At 45.6% G+C, this 23894-nt stretch overlaps 2 protein-coding genes across 5 annotated transcripts in view; one reads left to right on the forward strand and one right to left on the reverse strand.

Annotated features, from left to right (window-relative positions):
* The window catches only part of LOC139408452 (poly (ADP-ribose) glycohydrolase, like), a 34932-nt gene extending 16869 nt beyond the window's left edge, over positions 1-18063 (forward strand). For 3 of the 4 annotated variants that reach the window (XM_071152367.1, XM_071152369.1, XM_071152368.1), the window contains 11 exons: positions 2483-2643; positions 2761-2840; positions 3041-3113; positions 3204-3279; positions 3422-3569; positions 3750-3828; positions 3898-4006; positions 4133-4241; positions 4448-4576; positions 17470-17935; positions 17984-18063. In XM_071152367.1, the coding sequence (XP_071008468.1) occupies positions 2483-2643; positions 2761-2840; positions 3041-3113; positions 3204-3279; positions 3422-3569; positions 3750-3828; positions 3898-4006; positions 4133-4241; positions 4448-4576; positions 17470-17582 (1077 nt within the window). In that variant the 3' untranslated portion in view covers positions 17583-17935; positions 17984-18063. Of the gene's footprint in view, positions 1-2482; positions 2644-2760; positions 2841-3040; positions 3114-3203; positions 3280-3421; positions 3570-3749; positions 3829-3897; positions 4007-4132; positions 4242-4447; positions 4577-17469; positions 17938-17983 lie in introns of all 4 variants that reach the window. The other variant, XM_071152366.1, reaches the window with a different exon arrangement.
* Positions 18064-20410: 2347 nt separating this feature from the next.
* Positions 20411-23894, reverse strand: part of LOC139409869 (2-oxoglutarate dehydrogenase complex component E1-like) — a 45765-nt gene continuing 42281 nt past the window's right edge. Inside the window, exons 17-23 of the mRNA XM_071155258.1 lie at positions 22291-22469; positions 22025-22096; positions 21800-21928; positions 21647-21719; positions 21329-21492; positions 21077-21231; positions 20411-20946 (exon numbers count right to left, since the gene is read on the reverse strand). Of these exons, the coding sequence (XP_071011359.1) occupies positions 20826-20946; positions 21077-21231; positions 21329-21492; positions 21647-21719; positions 21800-21928; positions 22025-22096; positions 22291-22469 (893 nt within the window). The 3' untranslated portion in view covers positions 20411-20825. The remainder of the gene's footprint in view (positions 20947-21076; positions 21232-21328; positions 21493-21646; positions 21720-21799; positions 21929-22024; positions 22097-22290; positions 22470-23894) is intronic.

Here is a 23894-nt window from a genome sequence, read left to right on the forward strand (position 1 = left end):
GATTACTCACCAACCCCAATCAGCCCCAATTAGTCCTGGCCGGAGAACCCGTCAAGACCTGGCACGTCCAGCAGATGGAGCCATTGCCTCGTGATATACACCATCTGTCACCAGGCCTCGATGAGTCTCCCCCTGGTGGCTGACCTGCTGTATGCCCCCCCCTTTAGCTCTGTCGGGGAGGGGACTGTCATCAGTGCGACGTATGACTCCCTTCTCGATAGGGTATCCGCCTTTCCATGCTTCGCCCCTGACCTGCTGTATGCCCCCCCCCCCCCCCTTTAGCTCTGTCGGAGAGGGGAGGGGACTGTCATCAGTGCGACGTACGTCTCCCTTCTCGATAGGGTATCCGCGTCGAATAAGCTTATGTCGTTCACACCCCGGAAATCATTACAGAAGTGGAGGCTACCGTCCAGTTTGGGCACCAACATGATGGGGCTGCACCATGCATTGAGACTCTTTTAATGACCCACATTCCTCAGCATAGGTTCCACTTCTTGTTTCACAAACCTTCCTTCGCGGTTCTGGAATCAGATATGGCCTCTTTCGTACCATTTCCCCGGGCCGGGTACGGATGTGGTGTTCAATGAGGGTAGTGCAGCCCGACTTCTCGGAGAACACCGCCATGTTCCGATCGACAAGCTCCCTGAGCTCTTGTTTCTGGACTGGGTCGAGGTCCTTGTTGCTTGGGACCAGTGGGTTTCGGAAGTGGGCCTTTGGGGCAGTCATTTGACACTCCAGGCAGCTGCAACAGTAGTCTTCCATGGTCCTCCTCATCCCGGGCCAGTGGAACCGGGCAGCGATCCGTTCCCGGGTCTTCTCCATTCCCAGGTGTGCCCCCAACAGGTGGGTGTGGGCCAGCTGAAGACCGGTTCCCACGTACCGTTGGGGCAGCAACAATACTTCTCGAAGTTCCCCCTGTTGGCGTGAAACCTGATACAAAAGGTTATTCTTGATCTGGAAATGGAGGTATCGCCAGTCACTCACCCCCAGACGTAGCAGTCCATCCACCGCTACCCCTTGGGCTGCGGCGGCTTTCAAGTTACGATCCTCCCACTGGGCCGTCCCGAATTGTCCCCATCTGGCAACTCCCTTGTGGCGTCACGATGTTGGACACATTGGATACCACTTTGTGTCCCCTTGAATACAGGAAATGGACATCTCCCTACCACGATCAGTCTCCTGGTTCAGCAGGCTCTTGGTTACGAGGGTAACCATACTTCCGGAGTCCAATAGAGCTTCCGTGTCGTGTCCGTCAACATTCACCGGGACCATGGGTGCAGTTGATTCGTGGTGTGACCAACAGGAGGTGACAGTTCACTGCATAACCCACTTTACCTCCGGGGCTTGCTGATGGCATAGACTCCTCTCGAGCCGGGCAATTCCAGGCAATGTGTCCCCTGGCGCCACACTCAAAAAAACACCTCCTTTGGTCTCCATCTACCTGGGGTCGTCGGTGGCGGGTTGGCCCTATCCCAGCCGTCTCTCCAGGGGTTTTCCGTCCTTTGGCCCTGTCGATTGTTGGTTCGGGGTCCACAGCAGTGGGGCTGTCTTTCCGACTCCTCGCACGGGTCGCCAACTCGGCCTGGCTCCCACTCAGCAGGGCCTGAGTGTTCTGATGCGTCTCCACTGCTTCCAGGAGGCCCTCCAAAGTATGGGTCGTGGGTTAGTGCCCGTAGGAAGTGATCCAGGACCACTTTGTCTAGGATGGAGAGGGTGGATACGTCGGTTAGGAGCCACACCTTGGTAACGCGCAGTAGGTCGCTCATCTGGGCTCGGGGGGATGTGTTGGGTACGAACCTCAAGTCGTGGAACTGTTGTGGGCCAGGCTGTACCCGTAGCGGCGGAGTATCTCCCGTTTGAGTCCGTCGTAGTTAGCTGCCTGTTCGTCGTTCAGGTCCCAATACGCCTTTTGGGCATTCCCAGAGAGGAACGGGGCCAGCAGACTTGGCCATCCTTCCCGTAGCGCTGTCCGTTCAAACGTACAGAGGTATGTTTCTGTCATCGTCTTCCATTAGCTTGATTAAAAATTGGTTGGGATGTGATTCAGGAGACGCTCCTCCTTGCAGCTTCCTGATTTCCTCAACGAGGCAGATGTTTTGTAATCGCTGTTCCTCCAGCTTTCGTTCCTGAACCGCCTGTTGTGCTTGTTGGACCCGGACGAACTCAGCTATCAACTCGTCCATGCTGATGCTGTGTAAATGTCAACCCTGATCTGACCACGTTATCAGAGTGCCCTCATTCTCCACCACTTGTGGCAGACCAGGGGGTTTGGTCAAGACGTTTACACAGATCAGACACGGACAGAGTAGGATTAGCTCGGTTTCAAGGGTGTTTATTTAAATAATGAATCAAATTAAGAAAAGGATAGGTCTCCCCCATGAGACCCTACAGAGGTAGTGGACTATGTAGGGTACACATTGTAGAGGTACTGAATGTGTGTTCTCAGTCTGATAAATGTGTGTGTGTGTGTGTGTGTGTGTAGGCTATCCCTCTACTCAAGAAGGGCCAGACTCAGTCCATCACGTTGTCCCAGAGTCAGATAGCTTGTCTGCTGGCCAACGCCTTCTACTGCACCTTCCCCCACCGCAACTCTCCCAACCCCAGAGCAGAGTACCACAACTACCCCACCATCAACTTTAACAGGTCAGAACACACACACAACACACTCCACTGAAGACCCACAGACATAGAGACAAACACAAAGTATTCCAACTTCAACAGAGGATAACATGTGACCACTCAATCTCTCTGTGTTGTCAGTCTGTTTGAAAAGTGGTCTGAGAGGAAGAGAGAGAAGCTGAGAGCCCTCCTTCATTACTTCCACACTGTCACAGACCCAGGTACGTTATTACCACACACTACTATAGTCACTATAATGACTGGAATACAAGTGCTGTAGTGTACTGTAGGGTACAGAATGTAGGTTACAGGAACCTATTTAAGACCGTCTGATGAGTGTCGATGAGGAATACCCTCTGATAATAGTTGCTGTGGGAACCAGGTTTACCTGTCTGAACTTTGACCCTTGTTGCCATGACAGCGACCAGGCCCAGTGGACTGGTGACCTTTGAGAGGCGCTACATCAGAGACAGAGACATGCCCCACTGGGGGAGGTACACACACTCACTCACTCACACACGCTCACTCGCTCACTCACTCACTCACTCCTAATATGTCCCCTCTTGTCTTTCTCTGTGTGTCAGTTGTAAGGAGACTGTTCCTAAACTCCAGGTCAGCTCAGCAGGCTGCATAGAGGAACAGGGAGCAGGGATGTTACAGGTTGGTGACATCTACTGGCTTGTGTGTGTGTAACACTGTATAAGTGTGTGTTTGTGAATTTTTGTGTGTGTGTGTGTGTGTGTAATGCTGTATGTGTTTGTGAGTGTGTAATGCTAAGAGTGTGTGTGTGTGTGTGTTGCAGGCGGACTTTGCCTGTAACATGATAGGAGGTGGAGTGTTGGGCTCAGGTCTGGTTCAGGAGGAGATTCTGTTCCTGATGAACCCTGAACTCATCGTATCTCGACTCTTCACTGAGAGACTAGGAGACAATGAGTGTCTCTTCATCACAGGTGTGTGTGTGTGTGTGTGTGTGTGTGTGTGTGTGTGTGTGTGTGTGTGTGTGTGTGTGTGTGTGTGTGTGTGTGTGTGATCACAGGTTATCTCATCTCCCTTTCACTCCGTCACATTCTCTCTCTCTTTCTCTGTCTCTCTCTCTCTCTGTCTCTCTCTCTCTCTCTCTCTCTCTGTAGGTTCTCAACAGTTCAGTCAGTACAGTGGCTACAGTGACACTTTTAAGTGGGAAGGGCCTCACAGAGACGACTTTGAGAGGTGAACACTCACACTCACACTCACACACTCACACACTAAAGTCCCTGATTGCTCTGCCTGTGTTTTCAGGGATGAGTGGCAGAGGCTACACAGACAGATTGTGGCCATGGATGCTCTCCACTTCAGACACCAGAGAGAACAGTACAACATGAAACAGGTCACCAGGGAACTCAACAAGGTGAGAGCCAACCCTCCTCTCCTGTAGGGGCCAGATTACAGCTGATTAGTAGAATCAGGTGTGCTAGCTAGAGCAGGGCTGGAGATAAATCTGATGTCGGTGGTGTCCTGTAATATCCTCCCTCAGGCGTACTGTGGCTTTAAGGCAGATGACAACACTTACCCAGACTTCCTTCCTGACATCGCCACAGGAAACTGGGGCTGCGGAGCCTTCAATGGAGACCCCAAACTTAAAGGTATCCCTAACTGTTAACCCCTTACTTAAAGGTACCCCTAACTGTTAACCGCTAACCCTTGACCCTTAAGTTAAATGTACCACTAACTGTTGACCCTGGCTCCTAACTCCCAAACAATAACTCAACTCTACCCACAGGATATTCCACATAGACCCACTCTGAAAATTCACAAATTATACTGTGATTGGTTGTTTTTCCCCTCCCAGCTCTGGTCCAGCTGATGGCTGCAGCCAGGGCCAAGAGGGGCGTGGCCTTCTTCACATTCAATAACTTCATCTTGGAGAGAGAGCTGCAGGACATGCACCACCTACTGGTCACACACAGAACTACAGTGGGTGAGTTAGTACACACAGAACTACAGTGGGTGAGTTAGTACACACAGAACTACAGTGGGCGAGTTAGTACACACAGAACTACAGTGGGCGAGTTAGTACACACAGAACTGCAGTGGGCGAGTTAGTACACACAGAACTGCAGTGGGCGAGTTAGTACACACAGAACTGCAGTGGGCGAGTTAGTACACACAGAACTGCAGTGGGCGAGTTAGTACACACAGAACTGCAGTGGGCGAGTTAGTACACACAGAACTGCAGTGGGCGAGTTAGTACACACAGAACTGCAGTGGGTGAGTTAGTACACACAGAACTGCAGTGGGTGAGTTAGTACACACAGAACTGCAGTGGGTGAGTTAGTACACACAGAACTGCAGTGGGTGAGTTAGTACACACAGAACTGCAGTGGGTGAGTTAGTACACACAGAACTACAGTGGGTGAGTTAGTACACACAGAACTACAGTGGGTGAGTTAGTACACACAGAATTACTACACTCCAGAGTATGTGATCTTGAGTTGAGTGGTCAGGAATCCCGCTCATTGCTCCTGGAGCACTGCTCTGGCGCTCCATCTCCTTTCCAACCGCTCCGCTAAAAACCGCTCTGCTCTCAAAAAATAAATGCTGCTCTTAATTCGCTCCATTCATTAAAATCACAATTGAACCAAAACCCATCTATTGTAACTACCTGGACCTACAGTACCATTTGGTTTTGAAGGATTGAAACCAAACCATTTGATTTGAATGAAAAGTATTTTAATACAAAGAAATACATTGTGAAGCATTTGCAAGTGCGACACAATTGGCTGGTAGGGACATAAAGTGTTCAACATTTAAACAACATTTTGATCTATTAAATCATTATAGTCTATACATTGCACATATAGGCTGTGACTTACTTACAATTAAATACAAATTAAACGAAAAATGCCTTATTAGACTCAGTCTACAGTGCCTTTAAATTCATTTTTAGAACACAAGTTTGGCCAGTCTGCGGCTTCAGGCTCATGTGATGGTGCCTGGAGTCCAGAAGCACAGGGTACCCTCGCTGCACTTGCAGAGCCGCTGGGGATGCTAACACCCTTTTGGCCACTCTTGCCATCCTGGGCAGAGATGCAGAGTTGTTGTTTTTTTTCTCTCTCTAAGTAGTCCTAAAGGTTTTTAGGCAAAATAACCCAATCAAAAGGGAAGCTCTTTGAAATTGGGAATATGCCAGGCCTATTGGGCCAAAATCAATGATGGCCTATTGTATAGATAATAGAACAAAAATGACCTAAACTTTTAAGAGGTCAGATTTTTTGTCCTTAGAGATTCCACAATGATTATTTAGTTGTGGACACCACATCAACACACTCCCTCTCTTGCTCTTGGTTCTCACCTTTGTAAGTCACCTTGATTTTGCACCTGTGTGTTTTATCAGTTTCTTTATGAAAATATTTAGTAGCTAAAGCAAGTGGCTATAGCAGCACACAAGTAGACTACAAATGCATGCTGGGCCGGGGGCGTGCCCTGAGCTCCTGAAGTGAGCAAAATTGGAGCGGGCGAGAAGGCTGACGCTCCAGCCTTTGGGAATCTCACTCTGCGCTCCAGTCAAATTGGGCAGCCTCCGCTCCTCACTCCGCTCCAGCTCCACTCTGCTCACTTACAGTTGAAGTCGGAAGTTTACATACACCTTAGCCAAATACATTAAAACTCAGTTTTTCACAATTCCTGACATTTAATGAGAGTAAAAATTTGCTTTATTAGGTCAGTTAGGATCACCACTTTATTTTAAGAATAAAGAATGTGAAATGTCAGAATAATAGTAGAGAGTGATTTATTTCAGGTTTAATTTCTTTCATCACATTCCCAGTGGGTCAATTAGTATTTGGTAGCATTGCCTTTAAATTGTTTAACTTGGTTCAAACGTTTCGAGTAGCCTTCAAGCTTCCACCAATAAGTTGGGTGAATTTTGGCCCATTCCTCCTAAGACAGAGCTGGTGAAACTGAGTCAGGTTTGTAGGCCTCCTTGCTCGCACATGCTTTTGTGATGCTCCAATAATTTGACTTTGTTGTCCTTAAGGCATTTTGCCACAACTTTGGAAGTACAGTGCCTTGCGAAAGTATTCGGCCCCCTTGAACTTTGCGACCTTTTGCCACATTTCAGGCTTCAAACATAAAGATATAAAACTGTATTTTTTTGTGAAGAATCAACAACAAGTGGGACACAATCATGAAGTGGAACGACATTTATTGGATATTTCAAACTTTTTTAACAAATCAAAAACTGAAAAATTGGGCGTGCAAAATTATTCAGCCCCCTTAAGTTAATACTTTGTAGCGCCACCTTTTGCTGCGATTACAGCTGTAAGTCGCTTGGGGTATGTCTCTATCAGTTTTGCACATCGAGAGACTGAAATGTTTTCCCATTCCTCCTTGCAAAACATCTCGAGCTCAGTGAGGTTGGATGGAGAGCATTTGTGAACAGCAGTTTTCAGTTCTTTCCACAGATTCTCGATTGGATTCAGGTCTGGACTTTGACTTGGCCATTCTAACACCTGGATATGTTTATTTTTGAACCATTCCATTGTAGATTTTGCTTTATGTTTTGGATCATTGTCTTGTTGGAAGACAAATCTCCGTCCCAGTCTCATCTATTTTGCAGACTCCATCAGGTTTTCTTCCAGAATGGTCCTATATTTGGCTCCATCCATCTTCCCATCAATTTTAACCATCTTCCCTGTCCCTGCTGAAGAAAAGCAGGCCCAAACCATGATGCTGCCACCACCATGTTTGACAGTGGGGATGGTGTGTACAGCTGTGTTGCTTTTACGCCAAACATAACGTTTTGCATTGTTGCCAAAAAGTTCAATTTTGGTTTCATCTGACCAGAGCACCTTCTTCCACATGTTTGGTGTGTCTCCCAGGTGGCTTGTGGTAAACTTTAAACGACACTTTTTATGGATATCTTTAAGAAATGGCTTTCTTCTTGCCACTCTTCCATAAAGGCCAGATTTGTGCAATATACGACTGATTGTTGTCCTATGGACAGAGTCTCCCACCTCAGCTGTAGATCTCTGCAGTTCATCCAGAGTGATCATGGGCCTCTTGGCTGCATCTCTGATCAGTCTTCTCCTTGTATGAGCTGAAAGTTTAGAGGGACGGCCAGGTCTTGGTAGATTTGCAGTGGTCTGATACTCCTTCCATTTCAATATTATCGCTTGCACAGTGCTCCTTGGGATGTTTAAAGCTTGGGAAATATTTTTGTATCCAAATCCGGCTTTAAACTTCTTCACAACAGTATCTCGGACCTGCCTGGTGTGTTCCTTGTTCTTCATGATGCTCTCTGCGCTTTTAACGGACCTCTGAGACTATCACAGTGCAGGTGCATTTATACGGAGACTTGATTACACACAGGTGGATTGTATTTATCATCATTAGTCATTTAGGTCAACATTGGATCATTCAGAGATCCTCACTGAACTTCTGGAGAGAGTTTGCTGCACTGAAAGTAAAGGGCCTAAATAATTTTGCACGCCCAATTTTTCAGTTTTTGATTTGTTAAAAAAGTTTGAAATATCCAATAAATGTCGTTCCACTTCATGATTGTGTCCCACTTGTTGTTGATTCTTCACAAAAAAATACAGTTTTATATCTTTATGTTTTGAAGCCTGAAATGTGGCAAAAGGTCGCAAAGTTCAAGGGGGCCGAATACTTTCGGCACTGTATGCTTGGGGTAATTGTCCATTTGGAAGACCCATTTGCGACAAAGCCTTAACTTCCTGACTGATGTCTAGAAATCTTGCTTCAATATATCCACATAATTTTCCTTCCTCGTGATGCTGTCTATTTTGTGAAGTGCACCAGTCCCTCCTGCAGCAAAGCACCCCCACAACATGATGCTGCCACCCTCGTGCTTCACGGTTGGGATGGTGTTCTTTGGCTTGCAAGCCTCCCCCTTTTTCCTCCAAACATAATGGCCAAACAGTTCTATTTTTGTTTCATCAGACGAGAGGATATTTCTCCAAAAAGTACAATCTTTGTTCCTATGTGCAGTTGCAAACTGTAGTCTGGCTTTTTTATGGCTGTTATGGAGCAGTGGCATCTTCCTTACTGAGCGGCCTTTTAGGTTATGTCGATATAGGACTCATTTTACTGTGGATATAGATACTTTTGTACCTGTTTTCTCCAGCATCTTCACAAGGTCCTTTGCTGTTGTTCTGGGATTGATTTGCACTTTCCGCACCAAAGTACGTTCATCTCTAGGAGACAGAACGCGTCTCCTTCCTGAGCGGTAGGACGGCTGCGTGGTCCCATGGTATTTATACTTGCGTACTATTGTTTGTAGAGATGAACGTGGTACCTTCAGGCGTGTGGAAATAGCTCCCAATGATGAACCAGACTTGTGGAGGTCTACAATTTTTTTTCTGAGGTCTTGGCTGATTTCTTTTGATTTACCATGATGTCAAGCAAAGAGGCACTGAGTTTGAAGGTAGGCATTGAAACACATCCACAGGTACAGGTACACCTCCAATTGACTTAAATTACTATCAGAAGCTTCTAAAGCCATGACATAATTTTCTGGAATTTTCCTAGCTGTTTAAAGGCACAGTCAACTTAGTGTATGTAAACTTCTGACCCACTGGATTTGTGATACAGTGAAATAATCTGTCTGTAAACAATTGTTGGAAAAATTACTTGTGTCATGCAGAATGTAGATGTCCTAACCGACTTGCCAAAACTATAGTTTGTTAACAAGACATTTGTGGAGTGGTTGAAAGGCGAGTTTTAATGACCCCAACCTAAGTGTATGTAAACTTCCGACTTCAATAGTGCTCTGATACACACAGACCTACAGAGGGTGAGTTAGTACACACAGAACTACAGTGGGTGAGTTACCATAGTACAGACAGATCTACAGTGGGTGAGTTACCATAGTACAGACTCAGATCTACAGTGGGTGAGTTACCATAGTACAGACTCAGATCTACAGTGGGTGAGTTACCATAGTACAGACTCAGATCTACAGTGGGTGAGTTACCATAGATAGTAGACACTAGGAACTACAGCGGGTGAGTAACTATAGTAACTACACTGAACAAAAATATAAACGATACATGCAACAATTTCAAAGATTTTACTAAGTCACAGTTCATAAAATGAAATCAGTCAATTGAAATACATTCATTAGGCCCTAATCTATTGATTTCACATGACTGGGAATACAAATATGCATCTGTTGGTCTACAGTTGTGTACAGATCTTTGCGACATGGGGGGGGGCATTATCATGCTGAAACATGAGGTGATGGCGGCAGATGAAGGGCACAACAATGGGCCTCAAGATCTCATCCGTGAATGGCTCACTTCTCCAGTGTGCCAGTGGCCATCGAAGGTGAGCATTTGCCCACTGAAGTTGGTTACAACGCCAAACTGCAGTCAGGTCAAGACCCTGGTCAGGACGACGAGCACGCAGATGAGCTCCCCTGAGGCGGTTTCTGACAGGTTGTACAGATATTCTTCGGTTGTGCAAACCCAGAGTTTCATCAGCTGTCCGGGTGGCTGGTCTCAGACGATCCCGCTGGTGAAGAAGCCGGATGTGGAGGTCCTGGGCTGGCGTGGTTACATGTGGCCTGCGATATTGAGGCCTGTTGGACGTACTGCCAAATTCTCTAAAACGACATTAGAGGCGGCTTATGTTTGAGAAATTACAATTAAATGATCTGGCAACAGCTCTGGTAGACATTCCTGCAGTCAGCATGCCAATTGCACGCTCCCTCAAAACTTGAGACATCTGTGGCATTGTGTTGTGTGACAAAACTGCACATTTTAGAGTTGGCTTTTATTGTCCTCAGCATAAGATGCACCTGTGTAATGATCATGCTGTTTAATAAGCTTCTTGATATAAAATCAAAATCAAATCAAATCAAATGTATTTGTCACATACACATGGTTAGCAGATGTTGATGCGAGTGTAGCGAAATGCTTGTGCTTCTAGTTCCGACAATGCAGTAATAACCAACGAGTAATCTAACCTAACAATTCCATAACTACTACCATAACTACTACAAGTGTAAAGGGATAAAGAATATGTACATAAAGATATATGAATTAGTGATGGTACAGAACGGCATAGGCAAGATGCAGTAGATGGTATCGAGTACAGTATATACATATGAGATGAGTATGTAAACAAAGTGGCATAGTTAAAGTGGCTAGTGATACATGTATTACATAAAGATGCAGTAGATTATATAGAGTACAGTATATACATATACATATGAGATGAGTAATGTAGGGTATGTAAACATTATATTAAGTAGCATTGTTTAAAGTGACTAGTGATATATTTTACATCAATTCCCATTATTAAAGTGGCTGGAGTTGAGTCGGTGTGTTGGCAGCAGCCACTCAATGTTAGTGGTGGCTGTTTAACAGTCTGATGGCCTTGAGATAGAAGCTGTTTTTCAGTCTCTCGGTCCCTGCTTTGATGCACCTGTACTGACCTCGCCTTCTGGATGATAGCAGGGTGAACAGGCAGTGGCTCGGGTGGTTGTTGTCCTTGATGATCTTTATGGCCTTCCTGTGACATCGGGTAGGTGTCCTGGAGGTGTCCTGGAGGGCAGGTAGTTTGTCCCCGGTGATGCGTTGTGCGGACCTCCCTACCCTCTGGAGAGCCTTACGGTTGTGGGCGGAGCAGTTGCCGTACCAGGCGGTGATACAGCCCGACAGGATGCTCTCGATTGTGCATCTGTAGAAGTTTGAGTGCTTTTGGTGACAAGCCGAATTTCTTCAGCCTCCTGTAGTTGAAGAGGCGCTGCTGCGCCTTCTTCACAACGCTGTCTGTGTGGGTGGACCAATTCAGTTTGTCCGTGATGTGTACGCCGAGGAACTTAAAACTTACTACCCTCTCCACTACTGTTCCATCGATTTGGATAGGGGGGTGCTCCCTCTGCTGTTTCCTTAAGGCCACGATCATCTCCTTTGTTTTCGTCAATGTTGTTGTTGGACGCAATGCAGAACATATCCCAATCCACGTGATTGAAGCGGTCTTGAAGCGTGGAATCAGATTGGTCGGACCAGCGTTTAACAGACCTGAGCGCGGGAGCTTCTTGTTTTAGTTTCTGTCTGTAGGCAGGAAGCAACAAAATGGAGTCGTGGTCAGCTTTTCCGAAAGGAGGGCGGGGGAGGGCCTTATATGCGTCGCGGAAGTTAGAATCGCAATGGTCCAAGGTTTTACCAGCCTTGGTTGCGCAATCGATATGCTGATACAATTTAGGGAGTCTTGTTTTCAGATTAGCCTTGTTAAAATCCCCAGCTACAATGAATGCAGCCTCAGGATATGTGGTTACCAGTTTGCAAAGAGTCAAATAAAGTTTGTTCAGGGCCATCGATGTGTCTGCTTGGGGGGGAATATATACGGCTGTGATTATAATCGAAGAGAATTCCCTTGGTCCATAATGCGGACGACATTTGATTGTGAGGAATTCTATGTCAGGTGAACAGAAGGACTTGAGTTCCTGTATGTTGTTGTGGTCACACCACGTCTCGTTAATCATAAGGCATACGCCCCCGCCCCTTTTCTTACCAGAAAGATGCTGTCGGCGCGATGCGTGAAGAAACCAGCTGGCTGCACTGACTCCGTTAGCGTGTCTCGAGTGAGCCATGTTTCCGTGAAGCAAAGAACGTTACAGTCTCGGATGTCTCTCTGGAATGCTACCCTTGCTCGGATTTCATCAACCTTGTTGTCAAGAGACTGGACATTGGCGAGAAGAATGCTAGGGAGTGGTGCGCGATGTGCCCGTCTCCGGAGTCTGACCAGAAGACCGCTACGTTTCCCTCTTTTACCATGTCTTTGTTTTGGGTCGCAGGCTGGGATCTATTCATTTGTCCTGGTTGAAAGGCAGAACACAGGATCCGCTTCGGGAAAGTCATATTCCTGGTCGTACTGATGGTGAGTTGACGCTGCTCTTATATTCAGTAGTTCTTCTCGACTGTATGTAATGAAACCTAAGATGACCTGAGGTACCAATGTAAGAAATAACACGTAAAAAAACTAAAAATTGCATAGTTTCCTAGGAACGCGAAGCGAGGCGGACATCTCTGTCGGCGCCGCAAGCTGTCAGGTGGATGGATTCTCTTGGCAAAGGAGAAATGCTCCCTAACAGGGATGTAAACAAATCTGTGCACAAAATTTGAGAGAACTAAGCTTTTTGTCCGTATGAAACATTTCAGGGAGCTTTTATTTCAGCTCATGAAACATGGGACCAACACTTTATATGTTGCGTTTATATTTTTGTTCAGTGTATTCAAACCAAGGTGGCATTGACTTGCACTACGCTTTTTAGCTCTTGATGGTTGCTAGGCTGCACCCATTACTTCTATCCTCCTGTCAGTTGTAAACTTTGTGAGGCATGTCACTTCACTCATCTCTGCATAGAGCCCACCACATGCACTGTTTTCTTAACCACAACACGATGGATCCATAAAGAATTACTGTGGGAATAAATATCACTGAATAACAAAAATATGGGAATAAAGTAGGCCAATGCAATTGAAGGCATAAGATTGTTGCTTAATGAAACTCCAATAGCATGAGCCTACCTGTGTGTTGTCAACTATTTCAGCACTGTTTTCAGACAACGTGGAACTCTTGACAAATCAAGGTTGCCATCCAATTGGCGACAGATTTCCAGATTTACCGCATAAAGGAAATATGCACATTTTCCCACCAGTGTGTTTCCACCAAATGGACTTGTTGCGGATAAAAAATCAGTCTTGATGACATAGTGCACACAAAAAGTAATTAATGTACCAAATTCAATGTGTACAACAGTGAGAATATATTTGTTTGTCAAACAGCAGTCACGCATCGATTATCATGTCACCAGAATAAGAGCCTCTAAATTTATTGGAAAGGAGCATCAAGATCATCGCCGTGCACTTTCACCACACTGTGAAGTTCATCATAACTTATTTCATCTGTAGCCTAGTAAACTGCATGATTTCCTGACGAGGTTATTATATCAATATTTGCGTATAAAAGCGTTTCCACCAACATTTCTCACATAATTAATTTAATTAGACACAAAAAGCTCCCACCTTGTCTAGTGTATTTTGTTTTGTCGACATTTGGAAAGTTTACCAACAAATCTTCTGTTTCCATCAGGCCTGTTGTGACAATTGTTTTATCCAACATGTACACTACATGACCAAAAGTATGTGGACACCTGCTCGTCCCCAGCTATGCAGCTATAACAGCCTCCACTCTTCTGGGAAGGCTTTCCAATAGATGTTGGAACATTGCTGTATGGATTTGCTTCCTTCCAGCCACAAGACCATTAGTTAGGTCGGGCACTGATGTTGGGCGATTAGGCCTGGCTCGCAGTTGGCGTTCCAATTTTTTCACCTTTATTTAACCAGGGAAGCCAGTTGAGAACAAGTTCTCATTTACAACTGCGACCAATTCATCCCAAAGGTGTTCGATGAGGTTGAGGTCAGGGCTCTGTGCAGGCCAGTGAAGTTCTTTCACACCGATCTCGACAAATAATTTCTGTATAGACCTCGCTTTGTGCATAGGGGCATTTCCTGTTTCAGCATGACAAGGGCCTTCCCCAAACGGTTTCCAGAAAGTTGGAAGCACTGAATCGTCTAGAATGCCATTGTATGTTGTCGCGTTAAGATTTCCCTTCACTGGAACTAAGAAGCCTAGCCCGAACAATGAAAAACAGACCTAGACCATTATTCCTCCCCTGGAATCCGCCAAACCCAGATTTGTCCGTTGGACTGCTAGATGGTGAAGCGTGATTCATCACTCCAGAGAACGTTTTTCCACTGCTCCAGAGTCCAATGGCGGCGAGCTTTTCACCACTCCAGCCTACGCTTGGCATTACACATGGTGATCTTAGGCTTGTGTGCGGCTGTTCGGCCATGAAGCTCCCGAAGAAACGGTTATTGTGCTGATGTTGCTTCTAGAGGCAGCTTCAGCACTCGGCAGTCCTGTTCTGTGAGCCATTGTTGCTCCTAGGCGTTTCCACTCCACAATAACATCAGTTACAGTTGACCGGGGCAGCTCTAGCAGGGCAGAAATTTGACAAAATGACTTGTTGGAAAGGTGGCATCCTATGAATGTGCCATGTTGAAAGTCACTGAGCTATTCAGTAAGGCCATTCTACTGCCAATGTTTGTCTATGGAGATTGCATAGCTGTATGCTTCATTTTATTCACCTGTCAGCTGAAATAGCAGAATCCACTAATTTGAAGGGGTGTTTACATAATTTTGTATAGTGTACTTTATGAAGATTGGATGAAAAACGGGTTATTGTTTTCTTTTTACTGACTCTCTGTTTGGATATTGGTTAGGTTACAATTAGGCTGTGAAATGTTAGCTAAGTTGAGGTGAGGGCTGCTCATGATCATCTTGTCTGGTTGGCTCATTTATTATCACTGATCTGAACATTTTGTCAGCATGTTATGTAGCTTAATAACTGGATTATTTTTGCTCTTCTGATGCAGTCACTCTAGTAACCTAGGCCTACTCCCAACAAAAAGCCTCTGACTTGTCTTAATCAATCAATGAGATTTTGTTTAACTGAATCTCCATCTGTAGGTTATATTTGGTTAATTCTCTGGCTGGGCAAATTAGTGGAGGTGGTAAAGCTCATCTATTCTGTCACGTTCGTCGTAACGATGAGAACAAGGCGCAGCGTGATTAGAATACATTCTTCTTTTAATTAAATGAAGAACACTTAACAAAATGAATGTGACGCTACAATAACAAGTGCTGACAGGCAACTACACATAGACAATAACCCACCAAATACCCAAGGAATATGGCTACCTAAATATGGTCCCGAATCAGAGACCACGATAAACAGCTGCCTCTGATTGGGAACCAATCTAGCAACCATAGACAAATAAACACCTAGATAAACAACAACCCCTAGACATACAAAACCCCTTGTCGTGTCTTTACTGTCTTTAACTGAAGACTGATAGTTTTTATCAAAGATTCTCTGTAATGAGTTACTATGCGATCAACTGATTAATCACGTAACTAATTAACTATGAAATCGGGGCACCAAGGAAAAACATTCAGATTACAAAGTTATCATTTCCTAAAATAACTTTTCAGATATTTTATCTGATCAATTAGTCTTCGAATTCATTAATTATTTACTTTACCTCATGTTAGTCTCATTCCAAACGTTGTAAATTGTTGGTTATCTGCACGAACCCAGTCTTCACTATGAGTCATCCATACATCAATTGTCTTAAATCATTTATTTATTAATAACTAAGTAATTCACAGAAATGCATAAACAAACAAACAAACAAACAAACAAAGGTAAATGTAATGATAGGAAACTGTGCCCTAGTGGGCTAAACCGGCATGGCGGCTTGTTAAACAAAAAGGGAAATGGGGGGGTCCACTAAGAAGTCACTACAGAGTTAATTATAACAATTAAAATGCTAATCCTTTACACTTGAACGCTCACTCATTCGGGAACAATTGCAATCAATATATATATTTACGCTCAGTGTGTCTTCTTGATCGCTGGTGTAAAGTTTGTGTCTTTCGTAGAATTCTCCGTCTCTCTCCCTCTCTCTCTCTGTCTCGGTTAGAAGGGATAGTTCAAAGTGACATTCATTATAGAATGGATGTTTCGGCGGTTGTCGTTCTTCGCGTTCAATGATACCAAATTCCTAGCTGTAGACTAGTAATTAGTATCAAAGACTTGTTCTCATTCTGTCTGTATTGATAGTCTAAGAGTTTAACCACGTGGTATGGTTAAAAGATTCAGCAATGGTCTACAACCTTTGTCCTCCCCTAATGGAGAAAAACATGGTGATAATTTCTCAAAGTTTTTTTTCTTTTCGGAATGGCACAAAAGGGCTGTCCCAGGATATCTGACCCTAACTGGGTTCAGGGGCGGTCCAGGATGTCTGACCCTAACTGGGCTCAGGGGCGGTCCTCTGATTTAGTTCAAATCCAATTCCCTTTTTGAGTTTTCCTTCATTAAACAGTCCAAAATCACATTGTAAAATTGTGTAAACAGTATCATACTCACTCATTCATCTTATACAACAATTAGATGTAAACATTATATCTGGGGCTATTATATAAACAGCGTTATGGTAATGTGGCCACACCGTCTCCCATGACCTTCCCAAGTTGTGACAAACGGACCAGTTTGTAGCTGGATTCTTCACCGATCTTTTACACTTTCTCCGGAACATGAACTTTGTTCGTACCTCAAGTTCTGTGAGGTGGAAGGATTTCCTTTGTCTCCATGAAAAACTACTCTCTCTATACTGTGTGTCCATGAGTTCTTCTCAGGACTTTACAACCTCTGACCACAGCAGCCTAGTTGAAGGAGGAAAGGGGGAGGCAGGGAGAGGGGTTGCTATACTCAGAGGCCAACGTCATGACACCCTAGACAATACAAAACTACACAAACCACCCTCGTCACACCCTGACCTAACCAAAATAATAAAGAAAACTAGGATAACTAAGGTCAGGGCGTGACATATTCGTTTTCTCATCTATCACTGATCAGAAACATTTGTCATTCAAGAATATAGCCTAAATCAAGAGTAGGTATATTATTTTGCGTATAGTCAACTCCAAAAGCTTGAGGAGGTTGTGATTAAAAAAAAATAGATTGTTCTTATTTTCTATTGATATGATGAAGATTCTCTCAATGTAAGACCCTACACCTGCACCCTGTCAAAGGGGACTGAGGATAGAAAAAACATGGGCTTGCCTTGGGCAAGGTTTTTTATATGACAGCGGTTCCACGCGTTGCCGTGATGCAAAAAAGTCCTCCTTCCCTTCACTGTGTTTAGTCAAACATCAAATCCTCCTAGTTGCCGTGTAAATCAAGTTTGATTGATTGATTCCTCTCCCCTGTTTCAGGTGAGCTGTATGAGTTGCTGGTTGACTACTGTGCTGTGATACAGTTGGCTCACACACATGCGGACCTGTTTGACTGGATCAGGAATACCCTGAAACACAGGAGTCAGCTGTGAGGACACATCTACATACTCTAAAGGAGCTTCCTTTCCTTGTCTCCTTTCCTTTTTTCACATTATTGAGATGCACCCCAGAGATAGAGTGGCTCTATGAATGATCTGTGGATAGAAACATGGTACAGTTCCAAGTAATGGTTGATTATGAATGTGTTTGTCTTTTCAATAGTTACACTGTTCCTAAATCAAACTGATACATTTGTAACTACTGCATACTGAACTATTTAGAAAACGACTAAATGTGATGATAAAACGAAGCTAATGAAATGATGTCAACAAAATCAGGGGTCCTGCTTTTTGATTTCTCCCTTGATGATAGCCAACAATTTAACCATCACCAGACATATATATATATATATATATATATATATATATATATATATATATATATATATACATACATACATGCAGTGTACTGTAAAATACTCTAAAATTATAATTTTTTTCTTTAAACATTTTGAATAAATTCATCTTTATAATCTAGTGACTTCACTGTTTGTTTATTGGTAAAATGAGTATTGTGGCTGTATTGTGGCTGACAGACATACGCACCAGTGGCGGCTGGTGGGACGAGCTATAGAAGGACTGGCTCATTGTAATGGCTGGAACGGTGTAAATGGAACAGTATCAAACACATCAAACATGGAAAACACTTTTGACTGTGTTGCATTAATTCCATTCCAGTCATTACAATGAGCCAGTCCTCCTATAGCTCCTCCCACCAGTCGCCACTGACACACACGTCTCTCTCTTGTTTCTCTGTCTCTCTTTCTGTCTCTCTCTCTCTCAAACACACACACACACACACACACACACACACACACACACACACCCTTTGGCAGAACCAGGAAGTCCCTCCCACAAACTCTCTTCGGTGGAAACTAAACTGATCCGAGTCTCTCTGTCGTCTGTCTGTGTGTGAGTGAACAACAACAGTCTAAATGGCTCAGCAGGGAGTTCTACTGGACCAGGACTAGTTCTGTTGTTCTGTCTGTCTGGATCTACTGAAGGAGCCTGTGGCTATTCCTTGTGGACACAGTTACTGTAGTTGTATTGAGGGCTACTGGGATCAAGATGATCAGGGCATCTACAGCTGTCCTCAGTGCAATCAGACCTTCACTCCAAGGCCTACTCTGAGGAAAAATAACATGTTGGCTGAGGTGGTGGAGACACTGAAGAAGACAGGACTCCAGGCTGCTCCCCCTCCTCTGTGCTATGCTGGACCTGGAGATGTGGCGTGTGATTTCTGCACTGGGACCAGAAAGCCCTCATGTCCTGTCTGGTGTGTCTGGTGTCTTACTGTGAGACTCACCTCCAACCTCACTCCTGGACTAAAGAAACACAAGCTGGTCAACTGTGTGCTGTGGTGAATGTTTGGTAACAATCAACAACATAGTCCAGGAGAGAGAGAGAAGGTGCGGAAGGAGCTCCAACAGGCTGTGGAGTCTCTTAAGGTGAGAGAGAGAGACTCTCCAGTTCCATTGTAGGGAACAGGCTGTCTGGGTTCCCAGTTAGAGTGGGAATATACTTTTTGACAAGGAGCCTCTCTCTCTCTCTCTCTCTCTCTCTCTCTCTCTCCCTCTCTCTCTCCATCTCACTCTCCTAACAGCGTTCTGCAAATGCAGCAGTGGATGACAGTGAGAGGATCTTTACTGAACTGATCTGCTCCATGGAGGAAAGGCGCTCTGAGGTGAAGGAGCTGATCAGAGCTCAGGAGAAGGCGTGCTGAAGGTCTACTGGAGCCACTGAAACAGGAGCTAGTTGAGCTGAGGAGGAGAGATGCTGAGCTGGAGAAACTCTCACACACAGAGGATCACATCCATTTCCTTCAGGTGACTATACTGTCTTGTTACATTATGAAATGTAATATCTTATTACAGGTTACACTGAATTAGAGCTAGAAGTGACCCTTCTTATAATCCAGTGATGAGCTAGAAGTGACCCTTCTTATAATCCAGTGATGAGCTAGAAGTGACCCTTCTTATAATCCAGTGATGAGCTAGAAGTGACCCTTCTTATAATCCAGTGATGAGCTAGAAGTGACCCTTCTTATAATCCAGTGATGAGCTAGAAGTGACCCTTCTTATAATCCAGTGATGAGCTAGAAGTGACCCTTATATTCCAGTGTTGTCAATCTTTGCTTATTGGTAAACTAAACTGAGCATTGTGGAGCCCTGTATTGTGGCTGAGCGCTGACACACACAAGATATGTTTTTAATACTTTATTAATAATATCAAATTAGATTCCTGAAAAGGATTCTCAGGCCCTCAGGTTGAAAACAGACAATGTCATGTCTTTATTGAATGAATAAATTATAAAAGAACAAACATAAAACACTATACTAACATAAATAAATACTTTATTTAGTTCCAAAGAGATCCCCACCAGACCAGTAGACATTTTCACCTCGTCTCTTCATAAGTTACTACTGTATCTTATACAATGTTTGATATAATATAATAGTATAATAATGTAATAGTATAATAATATACTAGTCATTTCTCATCCAGTAATCTCTAAACAGCTTGTTTACATTTGGCACAGGAGGTGGAAGAGAGGGAGGAGAAGAGAGGAGGAGAAAACAGAGGGAGAGAGTGATTGGTCAAGAGGAGAGAAAAAAGAGAAGGGGATGAGTGGGGAGAATAAAGGAAGGAGGGTGAAAAGACAGATGAAGAGAGGGATGGAGAAGAAAGAGAATGAGATGGGAGAGATGGAGAGAGAGGAAAATGTACAAAAGTATTTGTATGGTTGATAAAATGGGTCCATTGTTTGTCTGACTCCATGGACATTTCCCCCATGATTCAACAGTTCAAGAGGACCTATGGTCTGAGGTAAGGGTAGGGTGTAGCCAGGGTCTAGGGGTTAGGATATCCCTGTGCTAAGACTTTCAAGTGTATGCATCCAGGTGAAAAGCGTATAACTCCAGCAGGTAGAGTGGAGTGGGGGACTAGGGTATAAGGGTGTATTGAGTAGGGTGTAGTACATTGGGTGTAGGGTCTTCTAAGACTTTCAAGTGTAAGTGTCCAGGTTAAAAGCTGTATCTAGGAAGTGTTGTAACTCCACCAGGTGAGGTAAGGTTAAGGTGTAGGGTATAGGGGTTAGGGTGTAGTGTATAAGTGTGTTAGGACTGTTCAGTAAATGCGTCCAGGTTAAAAGCTGTATCTAGGAAGTGTTGTAACTCCACCAGGTGAGGTAAGGTTAAGGTGTAGGGTATAGGGGTTAGGGTGTAGTGTATAAGTGTGTTAGGACTGTTCAGTAAATGCGTCCAGGTTAAAAGCTGTATCTAGGAAGCGTTGTAATTCCACCAGGTGAGCTGCTTTGTTCCCTGTAGCTGGAGCTGCTGCTGGCCCACGACCAGCATACCTACACATACACACAAAAGAATGAAGCACACAATTAATACAAAACACAAGTCTATTCCCCTTGCGTTTCATCAAATCATTCAATGATCTCTTTCCCAGAGCTGGTATGAGTGAAGGAGGGTGGGCTGTACCAAACGGGGCGGGTGCGGTCAACAGTGGTTCGTAGGCGGGGTTTGACATAGTCATAGTAACCCTGGTTCTTGTGTTCTTCCTGGCACCACACCAGGTCAGCATTAGGATAACGATCTGTCTCCACTTTCACCTGGTCAAACGGAAACGGAGAGAGCTGGAGGAAGAGAGAGAGATGGTGAGATTGGAAGTGTGTGTGTGTGTGTGTGTGTGTGTGTGTGTGTGTGTGTGTGTGTGTGTGTGTGTGTGTGTACCTGCTCTATGCGCGCAATGGCCACAGTATCATCATTGCCTCTGTTGTTGCGTTCTCTAGTCAGTTCATAGTAGACCTTCCCAGTACAGAACACAATCCTCTTCACCGCCTCTGGGTTCTCACACACAGGACCACTGTCTGGGATCAGACGCTGGAAGTGGGTACCTGAAACACACACGCGTCAGAGACACACAAACACACACGTCAGAGACACTGGGGCTCTTTCTCAAATCATCTTTCCTTGAGTCCTCCGATCCTCTCGCCTCCTCAAAACCCAATGAGCCCCACTCTTCTCCCATTCCATCCCTCCATCCCTCACCTGGCAGCATGTCATCAAAGCTGGACTTGGCCTCTGGGTGGCGCAGCAGAGACTTGGGGGTAATGACTATCAGCTGGAGGACAGAGAGAATCAATAAAAAGAGGAGAGGTGTGTGTGTGTGTGTGTGTGTGTGTGTGTGCGTCTGACACTCACAGGCTTCCTGAAGGCCTGTAGTATTTGTCTACGGAGGACGTGGAAGTAGTTAGCCGGTGTAGAGCAGTTGACTATGATCCAGTTACAGTCATACAGCTGACGCACTGCAAACTCCTCAGCAGAGAATATCTGTGGACGGGACAGGTCATACACACACACAAGTTTAGAGACTCCCTCTCTCTCGCTGTCTCTCAGACATACACAAACACACACACACACACTTACAGGGTAGGTATCTGGGTCTTCGTTACACATCTGCAGGAACCTCTCTGGTCGGGCCGAGGAGTGCTCTGGTCCCTGAGTGAAGAATCATGGGATACGTCGTTTATCGTCCATTTGTGTCAACAGATTTTTTCCCAAACGGACACCGACATTTAGAGGGACAGAGATAAAGCGATAGGAGCTGCAGTACTATTCTGTTCTCAGTGACTATGGCAGGCAGGCAGGCAGACATGCAGACAGACAACGAGCCCATATATAGTAATCCCTACCATTCCCTCCATGCCGTGGGGCAGCAGCAGGACTATTCCGTTCTGTCTGACCCACTTGGCCTGTCCTGGGCAGATGAACTGGTCTATAATACACTGGGCTGTGTTGTGGAAGTCACCAAACTGGGCCTCCCATAGAACCAATGCATTGGGACTGGCCATGGCAAAACCCAGCTCAAATCCTAGAGATGGGACAGAGGGAGATGGGACAGAGGGAGATGGGACAGAGGGAGATGGGACAGAGGGAGATGGGACAGAGGGAGATGGGACAGAGGGAGATGGGACAGAGGGAGAGGGGACAGAGGGAGAGGGGACAGAGGGAGATGGGACAGAGGGAGAGCGAGGGAAAGGGACAGAGGCAGAGAGAGAGGGGGGGGGTGTTCAGGTCAGAAGGAATGAGGGTAGTAACTAACAAAAACAGACAAACCCCCATAATTCTGTGGCATGCTGTGGCCAGACAACCTCCCATAATGCTGTGGCCAGAAAAAAAACATAATGCTGTGGCCAGACAACCCCCCATAATGCTGTGGCCAGACAACCCCCCATAATGCTGTGGCCAGACAACCCCCCATATTGCTGTGGCCAGACAACCCCCCATATTGCTGTGGCCAGACAACCCACCATAATGCTGTGGCCTGACAACCTCCCATAATGCTGTGGCCAGACAAACCCCCCCCCCCCCCCCCCCCCATAATGCTGTGGCCAGACAACCCCCCCCCCCCCCCTCCCATAATGCTGTGGCCAGACAAACTCCCCCCCATAATGCTGTGGCCATACAACCCCCCCCCATAATGCTGTGGCCATACAACCCCCCATAATGCTGTGGCCATACAACCCCCCCATAATGCTGTGGCCATACAACCCCCCCCATAATGCTGTGGCCAGACAACCCCCCCATAATGCTGTGGCCAGACAACCCCCCCCCCCTCCCATAATGCTGTGGCCAGACAACCCCCCCATAATGCTGTGGCCAGACAACCCCCCCATAATGCTGTGGCCAGACAACCCCCCCATAATGCTGTGGCCAGACAACTCCCCCATAATGCTGTGGCCAGACAACTCCCCATAATGCTGTGGCCAGACAACCCCCCATAATGCTGTGGCCAGACAACCCCCCATAATGCTGTGGCCAGACAACCCCCCCATAATGCTGTGGCCATACAACCCCCCCATAATGCTGTGGCCATACAACCCCCCCATAATGCTGTGGCCATACAACCCCCCCCATAATGCTGTGGCCAGACAACCCCCCCATAATGCTGTGGCCAGACAACTCCCCCATAATGCTGTGGCCAGACAACCCCCCCATAATGCTGTGGCCAGACAACCCCCCCATAATGCTGTGGCCAGACAACTCCCCCATAATGCTGTGGCCAGACAACTCCCCCATAATGCTGTTGCCAGACAACTCCCCCATAATGCTGTGGCCAGACAACCCCCCCATAATGCTGTGGCCAGACAACCCCCCCATAATGCTGTGGCCATACAACCCCCCCATAATGCTGTGGCCAGACAACCCCCCCATAATGCTGTGGCCAGACAACTCCCCCATAATGCTGTGGCGTAAAGCGCAAAATAATAGACTGCATCTGTATGTATATGAATGT

This window comes from Oncorhynchus clarkii, chromosome 5 (assembly GCF_045791955.1).
Source record: "Oncorhynchus clarkii lewisi isolate Uvic-CL-2024 chromosome 5, UVic_Ocla_1.0, whole genome shotgun sequence".
Taxonomy (NCBI): domain Eukaryota; kingdom Metazoa; phylum Chordata; class Actinopteri; order Salmoniformes; family Salmonidae; genus Oncorhynchus; species Oncorhynchus clarkii.